Source organism: Anoplopoma fimbria, chromosome 18 (genome assembly GCF_027596085.1).
Source record: "Anoplopoma fimbria isolate UVic2021 breed Golden Eagle Sablefish chromosome 18, Afim_UVic_2022, whole genome shotgun sequence".
NCBI classification, from domain to species: Eukaryota; Metazoa; Chordata; class Actinopteri; order Perciformes; family Anoplopomatidae; genus Anoplopoma; species Anoplopoma fimbria.
Genome location: NC_072466.1, coordinates 6,748,429 through 6,772,429, shown reverse-complemented (window position 1 = coordinate 6,772,429; position 24,001 = coordinate 6,748,429). Strand labels below are relative to the sequence as shown.

Genomic DNA, 24,001 nt, shown 5'->3' with positions numbered 1-24,001 from the left:
CATGTCCCTGTTATGGGCTTATTGGCAGAGCTGATCCTGAACCAGCTGTAAATATAATCAGTGACCACATTGGGCTGGAAGGGCCTTCATGTTGACTCCTGCTTTCCAGACCACGGTTGCAGACCCTCTGCGTTGGCTACACTTCAAACTTCTGGTAAAACTAAAACTGATCTAATAACTTGTTTTTTATTTTTTGATGGTTTTGCAATTACACCATCCACCATGCACTGTGACAAATTTTGCTCCATGCAGTGAAAATAAATGGCTGCACCACATGCCAGCGAGGAAAAGTCCTGAGACTAAGATTTCCTGCAGTAACTCCAAGTTACAGCTTATGAGTGTAAGCTTCCAGCAAGCTTTAGTCTGAGGAGAAAAATATTTTCCCTCAAAATATTCTAATATTCTTAGAGACATAGACAATACTGTTCACATTAAGAGTGCACGTTTATCACTGTGAACAGTAAAAGCCCATTTAGTAGGTAAATAGGAGCTTGTTACAGTATTTTTCACATTATTTAAATATTTGCTTGACATGATCTAGGTAGTTAAATAAGAAGTGGATTTTTACAAGTCATTGTTGGGGTCTATTTGCTGCCGTGTCTGTAATCAAATGTGCTGTGAACTAAGTGTGACGACATCCCCACAGGGTTACAGAGAATATAAATTCATGACAACATAAAGTGCCAGATCATTACATTTTGAGAACTGCTTCAGACAGAAATCAATCTTTGTTATATTAACCAGAATGCCAAGCAGATATTTTAAAAACCTGGTTTACATTAAATGCATGGAGCAACAGTTTTGCAGCTTAGAGGCGAGACTCATCAGAGGAGAAGAAGCCCAACACAACCCCTATAAAAGATCTCCCTCTTTATTAAGTCTGTGGTATGCACTCATCGGTGATTGACAGGTCAATAAAGAGGTAATGATCTTGAAAATGTATCAAATTCCTTTCTACAGAAAAGAAGTTCACAAAAAGGGTGAGTACACACACACATGTCCTTTGATAAAATGTCCAAATTACTCACTACTTTTATTGCAGGATGTGCATATTTGTAAGTTTTGTAAATGCTGAAACATATTCATACGAAACAGAAGCCTAATAATCTGTAACTATATCCTGACTTCTCACTGAGTAGTAGGAAGAGGATTCTTGAAGCAGTGAGTTCAGCCTCTGCACTTAGTTTGAGTTAGCCATTCAGCTCTTAGATTAACTACTGGAGATAATTATAATACTCACCATTCTAAATGATACGGTTGGTCGGCCCTCCCTGCATGCGAGGTGTTATAACTACTGGGGTTTTTTTTCCATTTAATTCAAGAAGCTGTTATCTAAAAATCCCAATCTTTACTTTTAATCTTTAGTTCTCTGAAACTATGGTTCATATTTGTCTTGCTGCAATGATTAACTGAGGCTTCACTTGAAAGGTTTAAATAAAGATTACTTTTACTGTAATTATTTGCCATGCCCCCAAACACCCATACATATCTGAAACCGCTTCAACATGCTCAACGTACTGTGTTTTGTTTATTTTTGTGTTCTGTCTGTTCCTGATGTACTGCAATGTTAAATTCACTGTTTAGTATAACTGTAAACAGGGCGTTGCTGCATGCTCAGCCAACCTATTCTGTATAAATAAAGGTTAAAAAATGTGATTTTGTGTGTCACAGTTCAGTTGAATCCAGTGGAAAGTCGAGCACAGCGTCCACCTGAGTAGTGGACAGCTGAAATATGTCCTCAGGTCTTCGGTGTTTGATACTTTATCATCTGTTTTACAGCTACAACCGTGCCCACTGCAAGCCATACAGCCTGATTACCTTTAAAACACTAAAGCAAGAAGAAGGCTTTTACTATCCTGGGAATCTGTAAAACCACCCTCCTATTCAATCTGGTTGAATGATGTCATATTTTTTCTACGCGTGGATAAAATAAAGTTCTTTCTCAGGGAGCCGGCGAGGATTTCTTTATTATGGAGACCATTAATTTAGTTTTTTAGTAATCGGTCAACCATGCCTCCAGACTGAAAATATCTGTCAAGTTTACAAGCTTAATCTGTTCTTCCTTACTTGATACTTGATTAAGTATACTGGTGCCTCTGTTGGGCCCATATTACTGACATATTTTTCCTTTTTTCTCATTGTTGTTTGTTTTTTGTTTGTTTATCTATTTTATTTATTTTTCCACATTCTTTCTTGTCTATTTTTCTTCCTAGCTTCTTGTGTTGCGATGTTATAGTTTAAGTAAAGTCAAATTTGGCGATAGGTAAATATATCTTACGTTATCCCTGTCCCACTTCCACCAATACTAATGTTGGGGTTTTTTGTTTTTTTTTAAATGTGGATGTGTGTGCGTGTGTGTGCAAAAGCGGACCAAGTAGTGTGGATGGACATGTGGCATGTGAAAGAAAAGGAAATGGAAAAACAGAAGAGAAACTGCCTGGGAAAGATGATGATTACAAAAACACGGTAAATGACTGAGAACTGCATAAATAGAAACTGAGCAGGAGATTTCGGCTAAGAGGGGGGGGGGGTGAATGGGGATGCATGGCAAAGAGGAAAGAAAGTAACAGTAACTAACAGTAACAGTTGGCCTTAAACAGGAAAACTAGTGCTCCATCACCAGCTCTGTGCTGAGGTACCACTTGGCCACACACTTATGCAAAGGGAAAATGAGGACACGACACTGTGTGTGTGTGTGTGTGTGTGTGTGTGTGTGTGTGTGTGTGTGTGTGTGTGTGTGTGTGTGTGTGTGTCTGCACATGTTGAGTACATATAAATGTGTGCAACTCAAATGCTGTTTTTATGGGAAGCTGTAAAAAAAATAAAAAGCCAACTTATGCTCAAAAATGGCACAAGCTGTGACGTAATGCCACATCTAGTGAACCACTATAGAGGGAGAGGGATCAGCTACTGAATGAAGCCAGTTAAATCTCAGTCATATGCATGAGCCTTTCAAATTAAAACCATATGAAAAGACTATGATTTAAAGAACCTGAGTCAGATTACACAGAAACTGTTAAAGAAAAGCAACGCACAGGGCAATTAGATGCAATCAAAGAAAAACTGTAGTTAGGGCAGGAGCACTAATGAAAGGAGAACGAATTCAGATGTTTATGGGAAATTGTTGCACTTTTCTGCAAAAGAGAATGATACAATCCACTGTGTTTAACCTTATACAACAAACGCCAACTGATGTAGTCCTGCCTTAGGATGCATGTGCATCGTGCAGAGATTCGTCATTCATCCAACGTAGGTTTACATGCATACTAAGATACAGTCCATACACACAGAGGAACCATTGAGAAAAGCATGTATACATACTGTACACACTCTTATGAGCCAAATCTCCAGGTGTTGGAGATTTCCTGTCTGCATGTGATGAAAAAGAGGCACGACTCGAGTGAGCTATATCTGTGCTCTCACACATCATCAAAACACATCCAACTATGGAGTTTTTCTGCATGAGCAAAAATGTGCAAACAGACACTTCAAGTTGCAAGATTTTGACTTAGCAGTAACATCTCGTGTAAAAGAAATTACAACCTGACTAGAAGAATGTTTTGGAAAAGTGCTATTTCCCCAAAAAGCTTTTTTCTTTTTTTCTTTTTTTACAGCAGTGCATTGCTCCAGAGGTATGTGGAAAGTGTTTTCATCCCAGGTGGTTGGCTGTGAAGGAATTTTTCCAAAACAGAGATTTTAGCAGTTTGTGAGAACGGTGCTTTCCAGCATAAATCGCTAGTTAATATGTCTCTGATGGATGCTTTGGGGGCCGCAACGAGATGGCTATTCTGGGGTGGAAATTGAGAGATGTTTACCCTTTTTTGAAAATGGCACAGCCAGATGTAAAAATGAAATATGAAAGAGTGTGGAAGTTAACAGACGCTAACTTTACAAGCCGTGAAAACATAATGCGAGGGACCGGGAGCAAAGTGAAGTGAAAGGAAGAGCAAACAGGACAAAAATGAATAAGAAAAGAAAGAAAAGAAGCCAAAGGATTAAAACAGGAAGTGTGAAAACAAGAAGTTCAGTAACCAGCACATGACACTTAAACTCTACTATAAAGACACATTCAAAAGAGTATTCAGTCAAACAGGCAGCCGGAGAAGATTTTATAAGGTCCCTAAATGCTTCGGGTACTTTCCAACATGACATTCAAAACTCTGTGGTAAAACCTCAAACAAGCTTCTCTGATGACAATGCTGAAAACTTCTGAAACCCATACTAACCTTTACTAATAGAGTTCTAATGCCAATACTTTCTTTTAGGTTTTACATAACTGTTAGACACTGTATGTTGCACATGGATGTGGTCAAATTCACTCGAATATGAGTAAACAATTTGTTTCCTTCCTCTCGACTATCATTCCTCTTACATAATATGTCTAGCATGAGCCTACTCTTCGATTGTCTTTTCAATTTTGTCTCCTTTTCGTCTTTTATTTTCATCATCTTGAATATCTGATTTCCAATAAGGTCTCCCGACGTTTTCTGTTAGATTTAACCACAAACATTCTTTTTAAAATCTTAAAAATATCCATTGTCATATTTGAAATGTTATTATTTCACTTGTATGACACCACATAAAATTAAGCCATTAACATTGTATAACCGTATCTTTACTATAATTAGTACTTTAATCTTGGATTGATTCTTTTTAGAAAGCATGTAGAAATAAAACACCACTAATCGGAGCAACGACAACTCAATGAGACTCTTTCCAGATGTCACATATCGTGAGCCATACCACTTTACAGAGAAACTCTGTCTCACTGCAATACAGCCAAGAGCTGTTAGTACACTATTCAGGTATGTTCTAATATTAAGTGTATTTATTCACCCAGCGATCTGCAGCCAACTCAACCTTCCAGGTTTCCCTGATGTGGTCAGTGGACATACAGACCAGTACTCATGGCAGTTTCTCATTATAGGAACGCCAACGTGCCTCCTTCACATTCTGCGTTAACCACATTTTGAATACGCCAAACGGAAGGGACCACACAGATATGAACTTGTGTGACAACATTCATATTTTGTGTGTGTGTGTGTGTGTGTGTGTGTGTGTGTGTGTGTGTGTGTGTGTGCTAGGGAGGTATGGCCAATAGTGTGCAGACAGGCAGGTGAATCTAAACCATTGAAGTGAAGCTCTCTTTTTTTTGAAGTAAAACACCTAAAAAAAATTAAGTTGTATCTCACTCACGATCTCTCACATTCACATGAAGGAGGCTGCAAGTTCTCCTCATGGGGGATCTGTAAGGTTATTTTCAGACCAGTACTTCACGTGCTAACCTGCACCACCTAAAGGAATGGGAAGGTGACACCAGCAGTGGTTTAAGCTGCATATACAGTGGGTACGGAAAGTATTCAGACCCCTTTAAATTTTTCACCCTTTGTTTCATTGCAGCCATTTGCTAAAATCGAAAAAGTTCTTTTTTTTTTCACATTAATGTACACTCAGCAACCCATCTTGACAGAAAAAAACAGAAATGTAGAAATTTTTGCAAATTTATTAAAAAAGAAAAACTGAAATATCACATGGTCATAAGTATTCAGACCCTTTGCTCAGTATTGAGTAGAAGCACCCTTTTGAGCTAGTACAGCCATGAGTCTTCTTGGGAATGATGCAACAAGTTTCTCACACCTGGATTTGGGGATCCTCTGCCATTCTTCCTTGCAGATCCTCTCCAGTTCTGTCAGGTTGGATGGTGAACGTTGGTGGACAGCCATTTTCAGGTCTCTCCAGAGATGCTCAATTGGGTTTAGGTCAGGGCTCTGGCTGGGCCAGTCAAGAATGGTCACAGACTTGTTCCGAAGCCACTCCTTTGTTATTTTAGCTGTGTGCTTCGGGTCATTGTCTTGTTGGAAGGTGAACCTTCGGCCCAGTCTGAGGTCCTGAGCACTCTGGAGGAGGTTTTCTTCCAGGATATCTCTGTACTTGGCCGCATTCATCTTTCCTTCAATTGCAACCAGTCGTCCTGTCCCTGCAGCTGAAAAACACCCCCATAGCATGATGCTGCCACCACCATGTTTCACTGTTGGGATTGTATTGGGCAGGTGATGAGCAGTGCCTGGTTTTCTCCACACATACCGCTTAGAATTAACGCCAAAAAGTTCAATCTTGGTCTCATCAGACCAGAGAATCTTATTTCTCATAGTTTGGGAGTCCTCCATGTGTTTTTTGGCAAACTCTATGCAGGCTTTCATATGTCTTGCACTGAGGAGAGGCTTCCGTCGGGCCACTCTGCCATAAAGCCCCGACTGGTGGAGGGCTGCAGTGATAGTTGACTTTGTGGAACTTTCTCCCATCTCCCTACTGCATCTCTGGAGCTCAGCCACAGTGATCTTTGGGTTCTTCTTTACCTCTCTCACCAAGGCTCTTCTCCCACGATTGCTCAGTTTGGCTGGACGGCCAGGTCTAGGAAGAGTTCTGGTCATCCCATACTTCTTCCATTTAAGGATTATGGAGGCCACTGTGCTCTTAGGAACCTTGAGTGCTGCAGAAATTCTTTTGTAACCTTGGCCAGATCTGTGCCTTGCCACAATTCTGTCTCTGAGCTCCTTGGGCAGTTCCTTCGACCTCATGATTCTCATTTGTTCTGACATGCACTGTGAGCTGTAAGGTCTTATATAGACAGGTGTGTGCCTTTCCTAATCAAGTCCAATCAGTTTAATTAAACACAGCTGGACTCCAATGAAGGAGTAGAACTCAAGGAGGATCAGAAGAAATGGACAGCATGTGAGTTAAATATGAGTGTCACAGCAAAGGGTCTGAATACTTATGACCATGTGATATTTCAGTTTTTCTTTTTTAATAAATTTGCAAAAAATTCTACATTTCTGTTTTTTTCTGTCAAGATGGGTTGCTGAGTGTACATTAATGCAAAAAAAATGAACTTTTTCGATTTTAGCAAATGGCTGCAATGAAACAAAGAGTGAAAGATTTAAAGGGGTCTGAATACTTTCCGTACCCACTGTATGTAGCTTCGAAAGCATTTACACCTAAAGATATGGCCTTTAGAGGATAGATGTCAATATGTTTAGCTGCAGGTTAATAAATAAATCTCAATAAAGCGGACCACTTTGTTGCTCATCCTGAGGCCAGGATGGGGAGGATGCTCTTCAGATTATCAATTTTAGAAAATAAGAGCTTTTCTGTTCCATAATTACATGCATTTCAGTCATGAACTCAACCATCAAGGTAAATGTGGAATAAAGTTTGCCAGCGGAAACAACTTTTCAGGTGCATTCTTTGTAAAGTGAGTACATGATTTACTTTAGAATATACTTATTACTCAGTGGAGGAGATAGATGTCTCTACTGAGTTGACACTGTGAATTCACACCTTAAAGTTAATCTGTGAGATCTTTAACAGCTTGTACCCACGCTGTGGCTAAGAGGAAAGAAAAGAGACCAGTGAAAATATGAGGTAATGCACAGAGAGTCATTTTTCCCACGCCCTGTACACCCTGAAATATACCAATGCTTTCTTAATTTATTTTGACACATTGTACTTATGTGATTCTGTTAATGCACACACACACACACACACACACACACACACTCTCTGTTTCTTTACTAATTTGAATATTATTATAGTGACTTTTCTTTGGGCCACAATAGTGCAGTCCAGCTGCATCTGGCAACCTAGCTCATGGAAAACGAAAACGTAAGAGATACATATATAGCAAACAAAAAGGACAGAGCCTTTCTGAATGAACCAGGTGCTTAGAAATGGCCCGGTGGTCCGGACCATGCTGTGCCAAAAGACCCTGGATGAGCATGAGGCTCTACGGAGGCTTTCGGTCAGATCACAACTAAATTTACACTTCTGATGTACAAGTGTTTGTATGCTGACTTTGCAGTTTATGGCACAATATGGCAAAGCTGTTTATTAGCAAGTACGTTACAAACTGTAAGAGATTGTCCTGGTGATGTAATTGTCTGGGTCAGTGGCTTTATTGATCAACCCAACTGCAGATGGGAATAAATAATAAATAATAAACTCTGTCAGAGACATATTGCATTTGCCTTACTAGCAGGATGTTTTAGTTGACTACAGTGAAAAAGGAACTTGTTTTACCCACTGTAACAGATCTAGCCAGACTTCCTTCAAAGAAACTTCACCTCTCCTGAGGTAAGCAGATCCAACAACGGCTTGACAGCGCCATCTAGTGGGACAACCCGGCCAGAGATGACAGGGTTACCACCATCTCCCTGCAGAGCAAAAGGAGACGGATCTGTGCAATAGTGTTTAGATCACATATGGAAACATATGCTTAGCTTATCCATTCACAAAAAGCCCATAATAGTCATTTATTTACATGTATTATGTGATTTAGCTCCTTATTGTTTTTTGTCATATATTAATGGTAAATACACAAGATAAATAGAAGAAAGTAATAGTATCTCTGTCACTCAGAGCGCAGGCGCACACACACACAGGCGCACTGGACACGGGGAGTGAATCCACGCATGCGCAATGCCATCTGGCTTCTCGGTGTCTGGGAGATTGCGAGAAGATGATGCGGCTGAGCGGCCGGCACGGACTGAATGCATCATTGGTCCTTACATAGACGTATATTTTACACTTGCCTTGTCTTAGTTTCTTGCCAAAAAAAAAGAAAATTGCTGTTTGATGTGGAACTGTAATAGAAACTGATTAGCAGTGAGAGAAGAAGAGGAAGAAGAGGAAGAAGAGGAGCGCAGCAGTGACTGAGAGGAGTTGGGCATCAAATTGCACCGGATGTCATTACACGCTCTTAAATATCGTAAGTAACCTTTATGGTGTGTTTGCTGCATTGTAATCTGTTTTTTCCTGCATGCTTAATGCTTTTCCTGCATTTATATATATTTTTTAAAAAAGCCTCATAATGTTCAGTCGTATTCATGGGGCTTAATTAAGAAGCATTGCTGGAGAAGAGCCCAGCCCTTTGTCCACGTCTAGGCAGTTATTTCTACGTGGGAGACACTTTTCATAAAAAAAACAACAAAAAAAAAAAACATGTGTATAGTTTGGTTGCTAATGTTAATGTCTTTGTCTGTATTTACCCACCGACATGTTAAGGAAAAACACATTTTAATAACATTTGAATGAACCTTTAATCCCTGAGATAAAACACGTGGGGATGATTTATTGGCTCTGGGACAGTTTAACCAGTTTAAAAACAAATCTAAGAGTTGTTCTAGTGTTACATTATTATTGCAAAAAATGCCAATAACTGTTATCCTAACAGTGTGCAAGTTTTATTCACAATTTTTTCTTCATGACTAAAGTACTGTTTTAGTGTGTCAGAGCACATGCAGGCCATGAGATAGCCATCAAACAGGCTTTTGGGTCGATGGGCATTTGTACTTAGGCCTTCATCTAAGCTCGTTGATCAATTGAATTTAAGCCTCTTGAGCGGCCCGAGAGAAACCTGCTGACACATGCGCCCCTGTCCTTTTTGTGTGCGCACAAACCCGGTTAACCCCTCTCTATCTGATCTCCCTCCGCCGGCCCACTGCCACTAAACTAAACCCTGGGTGGGTGTGTTGTTGTACCAAGTCCTGCAAAAGGAAATAGTCGGATTATCTGGTGCATACCCTGTGTGCAATATGGCTCTGAAATACTCAGCATTTTCTTGTCAGTGAACAACTCATTGTTACACAGCAATTCATTATTAAAAGGGGAATTTGATCTGACGCATCAGATTAATTATAGATTAATATGGAGACACATGCTCTCAGCTCTGAGGTGGATAAGAAGTGTTTGTTATGTAATGTTGCTTAATTACACTCAATTGGGCGCACATTTCTCTCTTCATGTACCAGACTTTTTATACATTTTTAGTTTGGCATATTTTTCCTACCAGTGTGTACTTTAAAAGAGGTTAACAAAATAATATTAAGTCTATCAATCTGTATGAAAGAGAGAAAAGTGACAGAAACATAGGAAAACAAATGACCCCTTATTATCCATCCTGTTTCCTACAATTATCTCAAACTGTTGTGTCTTGCCAGATTCTTCATGAGAATCAATGGAAAGTGCATTAGCATCTTGTGGGGGTTAATGTTACAGTTCTGTTTCAAATGAGGGCAGGAAAAGAGAGGCCTTACATGGTTATTAAGGATGTTTGCAGCAATGCAAAAAACAGAAGCTTTCTAAAAAGCTTTCACTTGCCAATTTATCTAATAAGACACCTTGCGAAGTTTGACAAGATGCTGAAAATGATCTTTGGGGTCAGTCTAGAAGTCTTTGGCTTGATAAATATGTGCACATTAGCAATTGCAAGCTAACAATGTTTCATAGTTTTCAAGAGTATTTGCAGAGAGTGACACATACCATGGTTACGCAGCGTAGCTCCTCATGACGCTAGTTACAATGATAGGATACGTAAGGCCTGTAATTTGATTTGGGTGACTCTCACCGACGCTGCCTCTCCTTCCCTCTGTCTCTTCCTCTCTTTCTCAGTATAATCAGGACCAAAGGCAGAGCCATGGAGGCCGTAACACATCTGGTGAATGACACTGTAGAATTTTACAAATGGGGCCTTACTATAGCAGGTAAGATCTTTATAATCACTTGTTTCTGAACACACAGGAGCAGCTGTTTGTCATTGTCATTGTCATGATAAGATAAGATTTTAGTCACCAGCTCACTTGTGCAGATTGGCGGAAAAAAACAACTGCCCAATTTAACCTTGATATCTTTCTGGTAAAAGAAAAGTCATTCTTGATATGTACAATTATGTGATGGCTTAACTTCATAACAAACTCTGGCAAGTCAAAGTTGAACCAGGAAGCAGCGAGCAAAGACGTTTGTTTTCACCCACAAAGAAAATGGTGAAACTGGCTACTTAAAAAAACAGTTTTCTTACTCATGTGGAGACGTCCTGTGCATTTTCCCTGTATCTTTACAATAAAGCTGGTGTTTAAATTGTTATCATTGCCCATCAGAGTAATGTCAACAGAAACAGAAGGACAAACAGTCCACAAAATATATTGTAAAAGCACTGGATTGTACTTGAACTTTTCTTTAAGCTGTTCATCAGAATGCCACAGTGTGATATCTAGCACAAAGTGTCATAAAGTTTGTAGGAGACGTTGTTCATGTTGTGCATTAAATGTGTGTTAACTTTAACAACAGTTGTTCTGTTGTTAAACCATCATACCTCACATTTTTTCCCCCACCATTGAAACCACGCCTGTTTCCTCCAGACAAGAGGGTGGAGAGCTGGCCGATGATGTCGTCTCCCATCCCCACTCTGGCCATCAGCTGCCTGTACCTGCTCTTCCTGTGGGCGGGGCCTAGATACATGCAGGACCGGCAGCCCTACACGCTCAGAAAGACCCTCATAGTCTACAACTTCAGCATGGTGGTCCTCAACTTCTACATCGCCAAAGAGGTGAGGACATGTGGATTATCTTCATGTGTTACAGCAGCACACGGATGTTAAATGGTTGTCACGGCAACAAAGTAGCAAAACATGACATGTTAAATCGAAGAAACACTGTGTGACTGTCAATCTTGGCTTTACGGTTTAAATTTCATTATTCAATTCAGAGAACATTTTTCACATAAACATTGCCAGATTAAAAACACTGAGGACTTTGTTTATAGACTCTAAATGTGTTATTTTACAGAAAAAATGTAACTCAATTGCTTGCTTAACTCCAGCTAATTATGCGTGTTTCATTTTGCTCTTTGCTTACACAGAATACATAAAAGGCAATAAAGGACACTAATGGATGGTATAGAGATAATTACACCAGTGTGCCACCAGTGATACGGCCCTCTGTGACAAACCTACTACTTACCGTTGAGAGACGGGACAATCACTCGCAGTTGAACCACTTTAACGGTTGAACACAAAAGATTTATGCATGGGCATCTCCCTCAACATTTTATCTCAACAGAGCACCTAGCAAGTTTACTTCTTTTACAGCAAACGATGTAGACGCTTTGTGTTGTGTGACACATCCACTCTAATGAAAAATAAGCTGCAGCAGCTCCTGAAATATGCAGATTCTACTGTGGCAATGATTTCTAATCCCTGATGTCTAATAGCTCTAAATTGTTTCTCTCAACCCCCTGGTGTTTTTCGAAAACTCCAAAATGTATGTGTTGGCAAGTTGTTGTTTTTTAGAAAAAGGTTGTTTCATCAGGGGTTACTTGTGTTCGCGCTTAGGAAATGTCGACCAGTTTCCTCTCAGCCGTTTTCTGAGTTTGTGGTTTCTTTCTTCCCATCAGCTCCTACTAGCATCTAGATCAGCCGGGTACAGCTACCTCTGTCAGCCTGTCAGCTACTCCAACGATGTCAACGAAGTCAGGGTAAGCTCCCTCCAACACACATCAACTAACACACGCACAGTCCCACACCTCAGTACACGACTACAAAAACACATGTTTTAACTTTTGATGATCGCAAAAGCAGTAGCAAGCGCCTTTAATTTAGTTGGGGGTTAAAGGAGGAAAGAGAGAACCTAAGTTTATATCTCCAGGGATTTCAGGACATACAGGGTGTGGCCTGCACTCACATAGGCGGGGGTAATTGGTCTCACCACCGTAAAGCTCCGCCCCCCGTCTCCAAACCTCAGGCCTTGCTCTTTCATGATGGCATAATGGCATGATGCCACACCGCCGTGGATTAGAGAGCAACCATGTGCATGTGTGCATCAGGACGCGAGGAATCAAGAGTTAAATAGGAGAACACACACAGGGGTTTGAGACATATTGCTGTGGGACAGTGGGACGGATAATAGTGAATACATCTGCAATATATACATGTATACTCTTAATATATGATGTCTTAGTTTTATCAAGTATTTTTTTAATGCAAACCACGATCCTTACTTTACTGTGTTTTGAAGCTTGATGATTTACTTTTGCTCGATTTTGTTTAAAGATGTAGTTTTGTATTTAAATATTTTCTTTTTTTATTCCATGTTCACAAATATAGTCATAAAAACTGCTCGCTGAAGTGGTAATACTTCACTCAACTTTCTTACACGAGTAGAATAACGTAGGAGCTTTAAAGGGCTGATGAACTAGGACCTTAAGTGACTTTAATGAGCACTACATCAATGTCTTCACATTGTATCTATCACCGATGCTATTGTGTTTACTGGGGTTAGTGTCTAAGATGTTTTTTCACGTCTTCAGATAGCATCTGCTCTCTGGTGGTACTACATCTCCAAAGGAGTGGAATTCCTGGACACCGTCTTTTTCATCCTGAGGAAGAAGTTCACCCAGGTCAGCTTCCTCCACGTCTACCATCACTGCACCATGTTCATCCTCTGGTGGATCGGCATCAAGTGGGTCCCCGGTGGACAATGTGAGTAAAAAGTATCTTAACCGTCATGACGTCCACGATTGATCTTGTATTTGTGGCACTTATGAAGCGTTGGCATTCAGTTGCACGCCGGCCATTTATAAATAACAGGATGACAGCTGATACAAAATTCGACCCTTTCATCTTTCCGCAGCATTCTTTGGTGCAACCATCAACTCCTCCATCCACGTTCTCATGTACGGATACTACGGACTGGCAGCTTTGGGACCTCATATGCAGAAGTACCTCTGGTGGAAGAAATACCTCACCATTATTCAGATGGTGGGTATTCTATTTTACTTTATGCATTCGCTTCCATTGTGTGTTTTCTGAAGATGTTTTTTTTTTTTTTTTTAAATAACACCATTTTTATAGCACTAATTATACTTTTGTTGTTGTTGTTAAGACATAAAATTGCAGTTAGGTCACTGAGATATACTTATATTGTCTATTTTAATGAAAGTACCCGTCTAAAAAGTGCTTTTTATGTGCCATACATTATAAGGAATGGTCACAAGAATGTTCTGCTCTTTCATGTTGTACATTCTGCAAGTATGTTGTGTTTTCGCTGTGCTTCAGGTTGTTTTATTGTGCTTAATTTTGTGTCTACATTTTGTGTGTTTAACAGATCCAGTTCCACGTGACCATCGGCCACGCTGGCCACTCCCTCTACACAGGCTGTCCGTTCCCCGCATGGATGCAGTGGGCTCTGATTGGCTACGCCGTCACCTTCATCATCCTTTTCGCCAACTTCTACTACCACGCGTACCGACGCAAACCCTCCTCCTCCGCGCAGAAGGGAGGCAAGCCCGTGGCAAACGGCACCTCCACGGTAGCTAACGGTCACAGCAAAGTGGAGGAGGTGGAGGATAACGGGAAGAGGCAAAAGAAAGGAAGAGCGAAGAGGGAGTAAAGACGGAAGAGGGATTGCTCGGCGATTAAATACAAAAAAAAAAGACAGTTGTTTTTCAGGGGCCAGAGAAGGAGGGTGGGTAGGGATAAACAGAAACCAGACTGGCTTCATCGTTCCTGCACGTAATGTAGAAAGATGTGATTTGTGACCAACTTGGAGAGGTGGAAGGCTAGAAGTGTGTGTTTGTGTCTGTAAGGGGTTTTGAGAGGAAGAGAGGTGTGTTGGTTGTCTCCATTAACAAGTACGATGCTGATCATGTAGGCTCCGTGCTCTTCTGTCCGACTGGCTTTTGGACCATAACAGGACCAAAATATTAAAGGACCTACATCCTGCTCAGCATCCACTAACTTATCAACCAAAAATTCACCTCCGACTTTTGTACTCTTGATTCCAGTATTGTTTTAACTGAAAGCTTAAATAGTCTTTAATATGCTAATTTATTTTCTAGTGCTCTATAAGAGTTTTAATGAATTTTACTTTTACCAACAAACCGACATGCAGATGCATTTGTTCTTGGTTCGGGTGGGGTACATTTATGTTTACTCAAACTTAGAGTTGAGAAAAGTTAGCGAACCAAAAAGAAATAATCACAGTACGACATTTCCACAACTGCCATTTACTGTATTTAAGTACTTTTTATTCATTTACTTCACCTACCAATACAACATATCTGGACTTTACATCTCTCTGCTGTCTCAAAACAATTTAACTGTGCTGCATTTACAAATTGATATATTTTCTTTGTGATCATTGTGAATTAAAAACTTGGTTTAAAACACTTTGTGGGACGGGAGACTGTAGTTTCTTTTACTTATGCAAATGTGTGAGTATCTTTGTTTTAATATTTTTTTGTGGGTCTTTATAATCTATTTCTTTTTGCTGTGCAATGTAGCCGAGGTGCAAGTATAAGAGATTTCAAAAACTCAATATTGTCTCACTGCCATGTAGGACTGAAGGGAAACTCCTCCTGAAAAGAGCTTTTTTTTTTTTTTTTTTTTTTTTTTTTTTTTTAAGAAAACAAATGGTTATTTCATTGTCTTAATAATAATGAAAAGCAACACAGCTTCTGGCTGCCCATAGAACTGAAATAAAGACAATGTCCGCACCCCCATAGTTTATGTTTGTGTGTCTTTGTGTTGGTTCGAGCGCAAGCGCAAAATCAATGTTGAATCAACTAATTTAATTCTAAAGCAACTCTGTACTCAACATATAGGATCAAGTTGTCATGCATTAGGAACCTAATCTAGAGACAAAGCCTTCTTCTCTCTTTTCCTCTACTTCCTTCATCTCTCTTCCACCCTGGAAAGATGTAAAGAGCTCTCCTCGTGTGTGTGTGAGAGAGTCAGAGGTGTGCTGTGTCTTTGGCCTGTCCAGACAGATCTGCCCTAATCTTTGGGGGTAAATTGGCTTTAGCTCCAAAAGAGCTTACTTCCACGTCACTACATGAGATACCCAGGGAAAAGCAGGTCACTGGGAAGCCTTCACTAATCTGCCATGAGGTTGCTCCTGAACTGTAAAATTAACTCAACCTGTATAGTTTTGATATAGTGTTAAAGTATTGTGCAAATGACTATACAATACAATACAGGCAGGCCAAATAAGAGATGCACATTTTGCCCTAAATATTAGAAAATAAGTGTAAAAAATGTACACAAGAAACAACCAAGTGATATCTGCTGTGAATTTAATACTCTAGCTAATTTCAAAAACTTTACCCCTCTTCTCATCCACGTATCTTTCAAACACTCTGCATCCATTTCTTCATAATCCTGCGACAAACTCACTCCATCCCATTACTCCTTCACCACATTTTGGATCCACTAATGGCATCTATTAAATCATTCTTACTCCACATTTTTTTTCCCGTTGCCAAAACGCCTTAGATCTGTTATTCCTCATATGTCACATCTCAGGCCAAATAGTTCAGCCACTTTTTTTCCACATCCTCCACTTTCCAACCTACTGCACAGTACCTGACCTACTTTGCAGCCTTCCGTCTTATCCTGGTGCACCACTTTGTAACCTGGCACCCATGACATCAGGGTGGAGGTGGGAGGACGGAGGTATGCGGGTGTAAATGTGAATGATAGACTGGATGAGATGACTGAGAGGAGGAGTATTTGTCCTCCATGGGGACACAGAGGGATCTAAGCCAGGGCATAAGAGGATTGCAAAAGGCCAAGGCTTTTCTACTGAAGGCATTTAGTGCAGGTCACTATAACCTGCATACATATGAACTGTATGCACACAGAAAACGGGGCTTGTGCACAGATTTCTGTGCCAGATTAAGTAGTATAAAAGTCAATACATCCCTGTGCAACTCTTTAAAGAAAACGACTTAAGTGTAACACACATTGATGGTTCCCAAACTCTTCCTCTGCCTTTGACAGTGTGTAGAAAATAGCTCCTGTCATGTCATTGGAAGACTGACAGTCGAAAAACCTGACCGGCTTTCTGAGCGGGTCAGTCTGTTAGAGGGTGAAGGGTTAGTTTGCCGGGGGTTAAATCTCTGCAAACCTGACCCGTCACTCACTCATCTCATTAGCAATTATATGACTAAGGAGCTCATTGTAGACTAACAGAGTGGAAGCAGTCAGCGTTTTACTGGCTCTCTGTGTGCGTGTGGGACAGATTGCCTTCAGAGATTGGACCGGCTCGGTTTTATGTGAGAAGGGCACCCTCTTCTGGGCCTGAATGAAGATACAGGACGTGCCCAGTGCATTTTCCCTGTAACTCAGAGGCAGTCAGAAGCAGATGAGATGAGGAGGACCCCATTATGTGATACCTCGAAACAGTGAGTGATGCATATTATTTGCACATGCCGGGAGTCTTTTATGTATTAAAACCTGACTTGTCAAGATAGAAAAAAACATAATCTTTCACTAAACTGAGGGATTTATAAGAGACACATTTAAAAAGAACAGTCACTACTCACAAGATTTTAGTCCCAAACTTTAAAAACACTGCCATGAAATTCCCATAATGCATCTTAATAGTCTGTTCTGTTAGACCCTCCTGCCTGATAAATGCACACATCTTTCAAACTCCACACCACAAGTTTGTACGCTGACACAGGCTGTCTGTTAAAAATGATAAGTCTCAAGCCTGACCTAAGATGTTATCAGAGCTATTACTCAGACATTAGAAATCCATCTTCAGAGCTACATAAGACATTAAAGGCCTGTTTTAACGGTGTAAATTTGGCCACTTTGATCAAGGCGCCACATATAAGTAGTTAATTATAATAGTATAGTAGTATAGTAATACATGTGTGGAAACTTGGGGGTCGGAGGAAAAGTCTAGTCCTGCCTTTAACTTTGTCTAGATAGTTATTAATATTTGCCATTTTTATTAATAATAAATTGAAGTGATCATTTCTGCATGCAAGTTAAGTATTCTGCTCATTAATCTAAAATGTATATGCTTACATCATAAATACTGTGTAGCCTGCTTTTGGCAATTCTGTAGCTACTTAATTATGGCTTTGCATACCAATGGAGCTCATTTAAATGTGTGAGAGAGAGAAAGAAATGGGTGGGGGGTTGTTTACTTCCTGCTGTGACGTAGATCCTCACGTCATGTGGTCAGTGGCCCCTGCACTGCCTGGTGGTGCCCAGTGTCAGCAACGCTCTCCTTAAAGCTCTGCGGTAAGAATGAACCCATTATGGTGGAGCTCTCTGTGTGTGTAAATGCATTGGTTTGGACTTCAGGAGTACATCTGTGGGTCAGTAGCCTCGGACCAGCAGCTCCCTTGTAAAGTTGTGGTTCAGCATGATGATGCGTAAAGCAGCTGCAGAAAAGCGGCTTCTAGTGGCCCGAGCGCAGGACGCATCCTCCTCCAAGTTGTGGAAGAATGTTTAAGTATAATCAAAACCGGGCTCAGATTTTGTAATTATTAAAAAAAAATGAGTTTTTGACAAGCTTAATTCATTTCCACTTGTGATTAAACAACTAGAAATGACATCATATGTTTGCAGAAGATCTCAGCGTTGCAGAAGATGAAGCCTGCCGCCGGCGGCGCTGCGCATCCTCCATCAGCCTCCACATCACCGGCGCACAATAGCGCAGGGAGGAGGAGGAGGCAGCACCGGGCTCCCCCGCCGGCCACAGCCCAGGAAGGGGCAACCAAGCGAGCTCCGAGACACCCAGGCAGGTCCAGGTCTCCTCTGCCCGCAGAAAAGAGCAGACACATCGGGGAGAGGGACAGTTTGAGGTCCGCCGACGGAAGGGAGAGGGAGCCCGAGAGCCGCGGCGGCGCAGCTGTTCACCCGGATGGTGCTGAAGCTGAGGGAGACGCATCAAACAGGGCGGATGCTGCCGGGGAAGATCCGACAGATTCATCAGCATCGGCCCGGCGCTCCGCTTCACGCCTGCCCTGCTTGAAGGGCGACTCATCCCAGAGTCTGTTGCCCGGCAGAGCTGCGTCTTCGCCTGCAGAGGAAGAGGAGACACCCGGGGAGGAAGGAGGCCGGAGAGAGAGGAGCGGCTGCGGAGCGGGCCTTGGTTTCGGTTTGTGGAGAGGAGGATGCTTACAGGCTGAACTCATCCAGTTCCACCTGCAGAAGACACTGGGGAGAAGCGCCGGGAGGATGCAAACCAAGACGGATAACGTGGGGACGGAGGAGGCCGCTGTGGGGGAGCCGGAGCCGGCCGCAGAGGCGACAGAGGCGGGGTCCGTGACACAGCAGGACCAGGCCTTTGAGGACGAGATGGAGAGACTGCTTGACGAGAATGAAGATCTTAAGGTTTGATGCAGTTCAGGTTTTATGGCTGGAGCTTTGTCACCTGCAAGAAATGATTTGAAATATTGTAGAAATAGACCAGAATCCACTGCAAACAGTCGACATTTGTTTTTGTTTTTCATATTAGAATGACAGAAAATCCAAGCCTGTGGGCCTGTGAAACCCTGTTGACACATTACTATAAAATCGTGTGTTTTAAGAACAACAGATGAGTAAACATCAATTGATTTGTCTGCTGAACATCCTCCATGTCTTCACATGATTTAATGTAAGGATTTAAATTAAAAATGCACTGGCTGCAGATGACTAATTGGTTATTGGTCATATTGATCAGCTAGGATCAATTATATCTATCTTATGTGTTAAAATGGGGGACAAAGGGAGTTAACAACTGGGGTTTGCGTATGCATTTTGGTAGAAGACATAGTGATTCAGAATTTAAATTTAAGCAGTTCACAACCAGTCTTGAAATACATATTTTTTTATCCAATTATGTGCACATCTCTGAAGCTGAATGGGTTTGGCTGAAGTCCAAAACTTCCATCACTGACTCCGCGGAGTCAAAAAGTCAACCAAGCAGCAGAGATTTTTCCTGGTCTTAGTCTTGACCGTCCCATAACTGTGACACACAATGTTTACTGTGCACCCACCAGTGTGAGATTGAGGAGATGAGGGCCGAGATGGACGAGATGCGGGACACATTCTACGAGGAAGACACGTGTCAGCTGCAGGAGATGAGGCGTGAGCTGGAGAGGGCCAACAAAAACTGCCGGATCCTGCAGTATCGTCTGAGGAAGGCCGAGAGGAAGAGGCTGCGCTACGCCCAGACGGGGGAGATCGATGAGGAGCTGCTCAGGAGTCTGGAGCAGGACCTGAAGGTGCAGATGGGGAGGGGAAGGTTGCTCAGCTCTCGGGGTCTGGCTGGGAGAAGTCCCAAGGATGTGTGTGTGTGTGTGTGTGTGTGCAAGCTTTTAATATAGTCACTGCCACAGGTGAAAACATTGCATTTTGAAAAAAACAATTGCCAAGGTTGTATATTTGACTACTGCGCCCAAAGATAGTAAAGTTAAGCGTTAGAAATTATTAAAATGTTAAGATACAAATCATTAAAATCTGGCTATGCTCTAAAAATGATATCTTCACAATAACCAAACAATGCAGGTAGCAAAGGATGTGTCCGTGAGGCTGCACCACGAGCTGGAAAAGGTGGAGGAGAAGCGCACCAAGACGGAGGAGGAGAATGAAAAACTGAGGCAGAAACTCATTGAGGTGGAAGTGACCAAGCAAGCGCTGCAAAATGAACTAGACAAAACCAAAGAGGTAAGTAGGAACTTACCCACATCCATCGACATCACGTGACATTAATGATCACCACATAATTCAATTTGATGTTCAGCTAAAGCTTTTATCATATTGTCTGTCACCTTTATGTTTATGTACAGTGCACTGTAATTGCTTTCCTTTTAATTGCAAGCGGAGGAATAGTTGAACATAAAGCTGTAAACCTTCACAAATCAATATGCTAAAAATACTGGACATACTCACAGGCATTAACATTAAAAATACAAACATTAATGTTTCATTTTTCTGTCCGCCAACAGTCTCAAAAGAGAAGAGGAAGCAAGGACATCCAAAAGACGGACAGGAAGTTAGCACAGACTCCTACAGAGGTGAGAGGTTTTTTTTTCTTTACAAATGTACAAAATAATGATTTTTTTTTCTTGAAAACCATGATGCTCAAAGTTCTGGAGATAATCACCAGGAAGTATCTTTTAAAGGAACATCTGCTGTCCTGTTTGACTTATATATTCTTTTCCCTTGGCCACCTTGGTGCGTATATGTGTGAGAAGTCAACAATAAAACATATAGATCCTGCAGGTTTCGCCCATTCCTCACGTTATGTTCCCAAGTCAAACATTTAGCTTTTCACCTTGGGGGCCACAACAGACTAAAGAAAGGGCTCAAATCATTTGAAAGAAAAGTATATTTAAATGAAAGCTGAGTGTTTGCAGAACTCCAAGAATTACTTTAGACTTTTAAGACGTCAAACATCCTCTTAGTCCAATGATGGATAACGTTTTGGCTTAGAGAGACTGTGCTACAAAATCATCTCTTTAATCTTAAATCCTTCCGTCTTTGTGTCTCATTGCGGAGACCAACTTTGTGAACTTCACGATGACGTTTTAACCGCTTCTACTTAAACGCATTCACGGTCTGTGTTTGTCTCTGTGCTCTAGGAGGACAATGAGGACCTTAAGTGCCAGCTAGCTTTCATCAAAGAGGAAGCGGTGCTCATGAGGAAGAAGACGGCCAAGATTGACAAAGAGAAGGACCGTCTGGAGCAAGAGCTGCAGAAGTACCGCTCCTTCTATGGTGAGCTGGACAGCACCCATCATAAAGGAGAGGTCGGGGGTCCCCCCACCACCCGGGAGTCAGAGCTGAAGCTCCGCCTCCGCCTGGTGGAGGAGGAGGCCAACATCCTGGGGAGGAAAATAGTGGAGTTGGAGGTAAGAGAACACAATGCTACGTGGGTGTATTAAGGGAATAATGCCTCAGTGGGATTCATGTGAGTGATGATCTTTTCTCCCTCTACCCCACAGGTTGAGAACCGCGGCCTGAGGGCCGAGCTCGACGACCTCCGTGGGGAAGAGGGCGCCGGAGGCTCTGGGTGCGGAGGGATGGGTGGGTCGGGTTCGGGGCGAGGCCTGGGTGACGATCTGACGGAGCTCCGACAGCAGCTGCAGCTGGTGGAGGACGAGGCGGAGCTGCTGAGGAGGAACCTGGCTGATGTTGAGGATCAAAACAAGAGAGTGACCACCGAGCTGAACAAGTTACGGTTCAAAGCCGGCACCCACGAGGGAGGCAGGCACGGGAGTGGAGGGGGAGGAGGGATTGATGGAGCAAAGGCAGAGGCCCTGCAGGAGGAGTTAAAGGCAGCAAGGCTTCAGATTAATGACCTGAGTGGCAAGGTGTTACAAACTGATTGATAATATTAATTTCCTTTTTTGTATGTATTCTGAATACTATTTAGAACAAAATCATACATTTGTTATTACTCTAACATCTCTTCGTCTTTATTCAGGTGATGCAGCTGCAGTACGAGAACCGCGTGCTCCTCTCCAACATGCAGCGCTACGACCTGGCCTCCCACCTCTCCCTGCGGCCCAGCCCACGGGACAGCGACGCAGAGAGCGACGCCGGCGGCGCCACAAGTGGTCGGCGCGAGAGTGACGAGGACTCCAACTCCTCCCGCCTCCTCCCGCCGCACCGCAAACGCGAGGGCCCCGTGGGTGGGGAAAGTGACCCAGATGAGGTCAGAAACACTAATGGAAGCAGCCGTTGCCTGACGCCCACAAGGGGCCTCTACACCCCCACTGGGCACGAGGGTGCAGCCTCCTCCGCCCTGGCCCGCTTCCTGCCTGGTGGGCGGTGCACCCTGAGAGAGAGGCAGCACATGACCGACATCCGTGTGGAGGCCGAGAGGCTGGCTCGGACCATCGACCGGCTCATCGCTGACACGGCCACCATCATCTCGGAGGCGAGGGTCTTCGTTTCAAACGGCGACCTGATGTTCGGGAGGGGAGGCGATGAGGGTGGAGAGGAAGATGGGGGCAGGATCAGGGAGCATGAGCTGCTGTATCGCATTAACGCCCAGATGAAGGCCTTCCGCAAAGAGCTGCAGACCTTCATAGACAGACTGGAGGTGCCAAGGCTCGAGGACAGGGACACGGAGGAGCCACTGTCGGTGAGACATACGACTAAAATGCATTTTAAATGTTTAAAAATGTGGCAAAGAGTTAATGCTGATTCTGTTTCTTCCCTTTTCTCACTAAATCCAACCTCCACTCTTCCTCCTCCCAGATGTTCCAGCCTATCATTTTGCTCATCCTCATACTTGTGTTATTCTCATCCCTCTCTTACGCCACCATCTTTAAACTAGTCTTTCTTTTTACTCTCTTCTTTGTTCTGTGATTTACGCCTCCCTTTATTCACATCATCCCTTGTTTGTTTTTTTTAGCTCTGTTGTTTTTATTCTTTCCTCCCCGCATCATTTGTTGCCAAGGTAACCAAAAGCACAAAAAAAAAAAAAAAAAAAGCTCAGCACTTCCCAAGGCTGCAGTCGCATTCAAGAGAGTGTGGCTGGATTCAACACTGGAGTCCACATCATTCATAACACATCACTGTCCACATCTGTCCCAAAAGAAGGTGAGTTACAAAGTGTAGCCTATAAAAAGTAACTATTTCCCTATCAATGTGTCCCAGATCTGATGTTTGTACTTCAGCAGAGTGGACAACAAAATATTTAAATAATGAAGAAAACAAAGAAGCAAACTGAATCTTATTTCATATTAGAACACATTTTTAAGGGGCAAGAATGTGGCTTGATAGCAATCAACAAAGAGGTGAGTAATATGTCCTCTGTGTATGGAAATGTTCTTTGTTTTTAGGGTTTATCTACCAATTATATTTAGTTTTGATTACAGAAGTTCATTCTTTGCCACTGGAACAGTTGTGTGACAACATCATTTCAACTGTATCGTCCATGGAGCTTGCTTATCGCCATTTTCAGGAGCAGTTACAGGACCTCCGTCAATGTTGGCTTTAGAATATTTTGACATTTTGGGCAATATAGTTATCCACTTTAAGTATAAGATCACAAGGTTGTAATGCAGCAATCCATTGTGAGTCATTAGTCCGACTTCCAATTTAAATGTGTCCCAGTGCATCTGCTCAGGAAAACATGAACCAACGCAACAAATTGATGTTTGTATGTAATTTACAGAAGACCTACGGCAATACCCAAAGCACAATTAGCTAATAGCAACAGTGTATAAAATAATCATATTTAAAGTATCGACTAGAGAATGCTATGGGGTAATATTTCTGAAAATCAAAGTTTAAGACATTACAGGTATCTGAGGAAACCCTGTTAAAAGAGACGGGAGGAGTAGGCTAGTACGGCATGCTAGCAAAGAAGCACAAATGAACTAAATGAAAATAGCAGCTACGACGTTGTTACTGCATGTTTCACAACACAAA

The 24,001-nt window shown here is 42.1% G+C and overlaps 2 protein-coding genes across 2 annotated transcripts; both read left to right on the top strand.

Annotated features, from left to right (window-relative positions):
• Positions 1–8,514: 8,514 nt before the first annotated feature.
• Positions 8,515–14,872, top strand: elovl4b (ELOVL fatty acid elongase 4b). The gene is made up of 7 exons (XM_054618054.1): positions 8,515–8,764; positions 10,447–10,538; positions 11,193–11,380; positions 12,226–12,306; positions 13,138–13,309; positions 13,461–13,588; positions 13,935–14,872. Exons 2-7 carry the CDS (start codon positions 10,472–10,474, stop codon positions 14,217–14,219), a joined length of 921 nt encoding a protein of 306 aa, XP_054474029.1. The 5' UTR covers positions 8,515–8,764; positions 10,447–10,471; the 3' UTR covers positions 14,220–14,872.
• A 3,345-nt stretch (positions 14,873–18,217) lies between these two features.
• On the top strand, positions 18,218–22,933 carry LOC129107468 (protein SOGA3-like). Its single transcript, XM_054618962.1, has 8 exons — positions 18,218–18,964; positions 19,615–19,839; positions 20,123–20,281; positions 20,563–20,631; positions 21,199–21,468; positions 21,562–21,930; positions 22,044–22,706; positions 22,823–22,933. Exons 1-8 carry the CDS (start codon positions 18,218–18,220, stop codon positions 22,931–22,933), a joined length of 2,613 nt encoding a protein of 870 aa, XP_054474937.1.
• The last annotated feature ends 1,068 nt before the right edge of the window (positions 22,934–24,001 follow it).

Bases quoted from the DNA above. Each gene is read 5' to 3' on its own strand.
- LOC129107468 (XM_054618962.1), top strand. From the start codon at position 18,218: ATGAAGCCTGCCGCCGGCGGCGCTGCGCATCCTCCATCAGCCTCCACA. The intron at 18,965-19,614 runs GTTTGATGCAGT...TGCACCCACCAG, and splicing joins ACGAGAATGAAGATCTTAAG to TGTGAGATTGAGGAGATGAG. The intron at 21,469-21,561 runs GTAAGAGAACAC...TCTACCCCACAG, and splicing joins GGAAAATAGTGGAGTTGGAG to GTTGAGAACCGCGGCCTGAG.
- elovl4b (XM_054618054.1), top strand. From the start codon at position 10,472: ATGGAGGCCGTAACACATCTGGTGAATGACACTGTAGAATTTTACAAA. The intron at 10,539-11,192 runs GTAAGATCTTTA...TGTTTCCTCCAG, and splicing joins ATGGGGCCTTACTATAGCAG to ACAAGAGGGTGGAGAGCTGG. The intron at 12,307-13,137 runs GTAAGCTCCCTC...TCACGTCTTCAG, and splicing joins ACGATGTCAACGAAGTCAGG to ATAGCATCTGCTCTCTGGTG.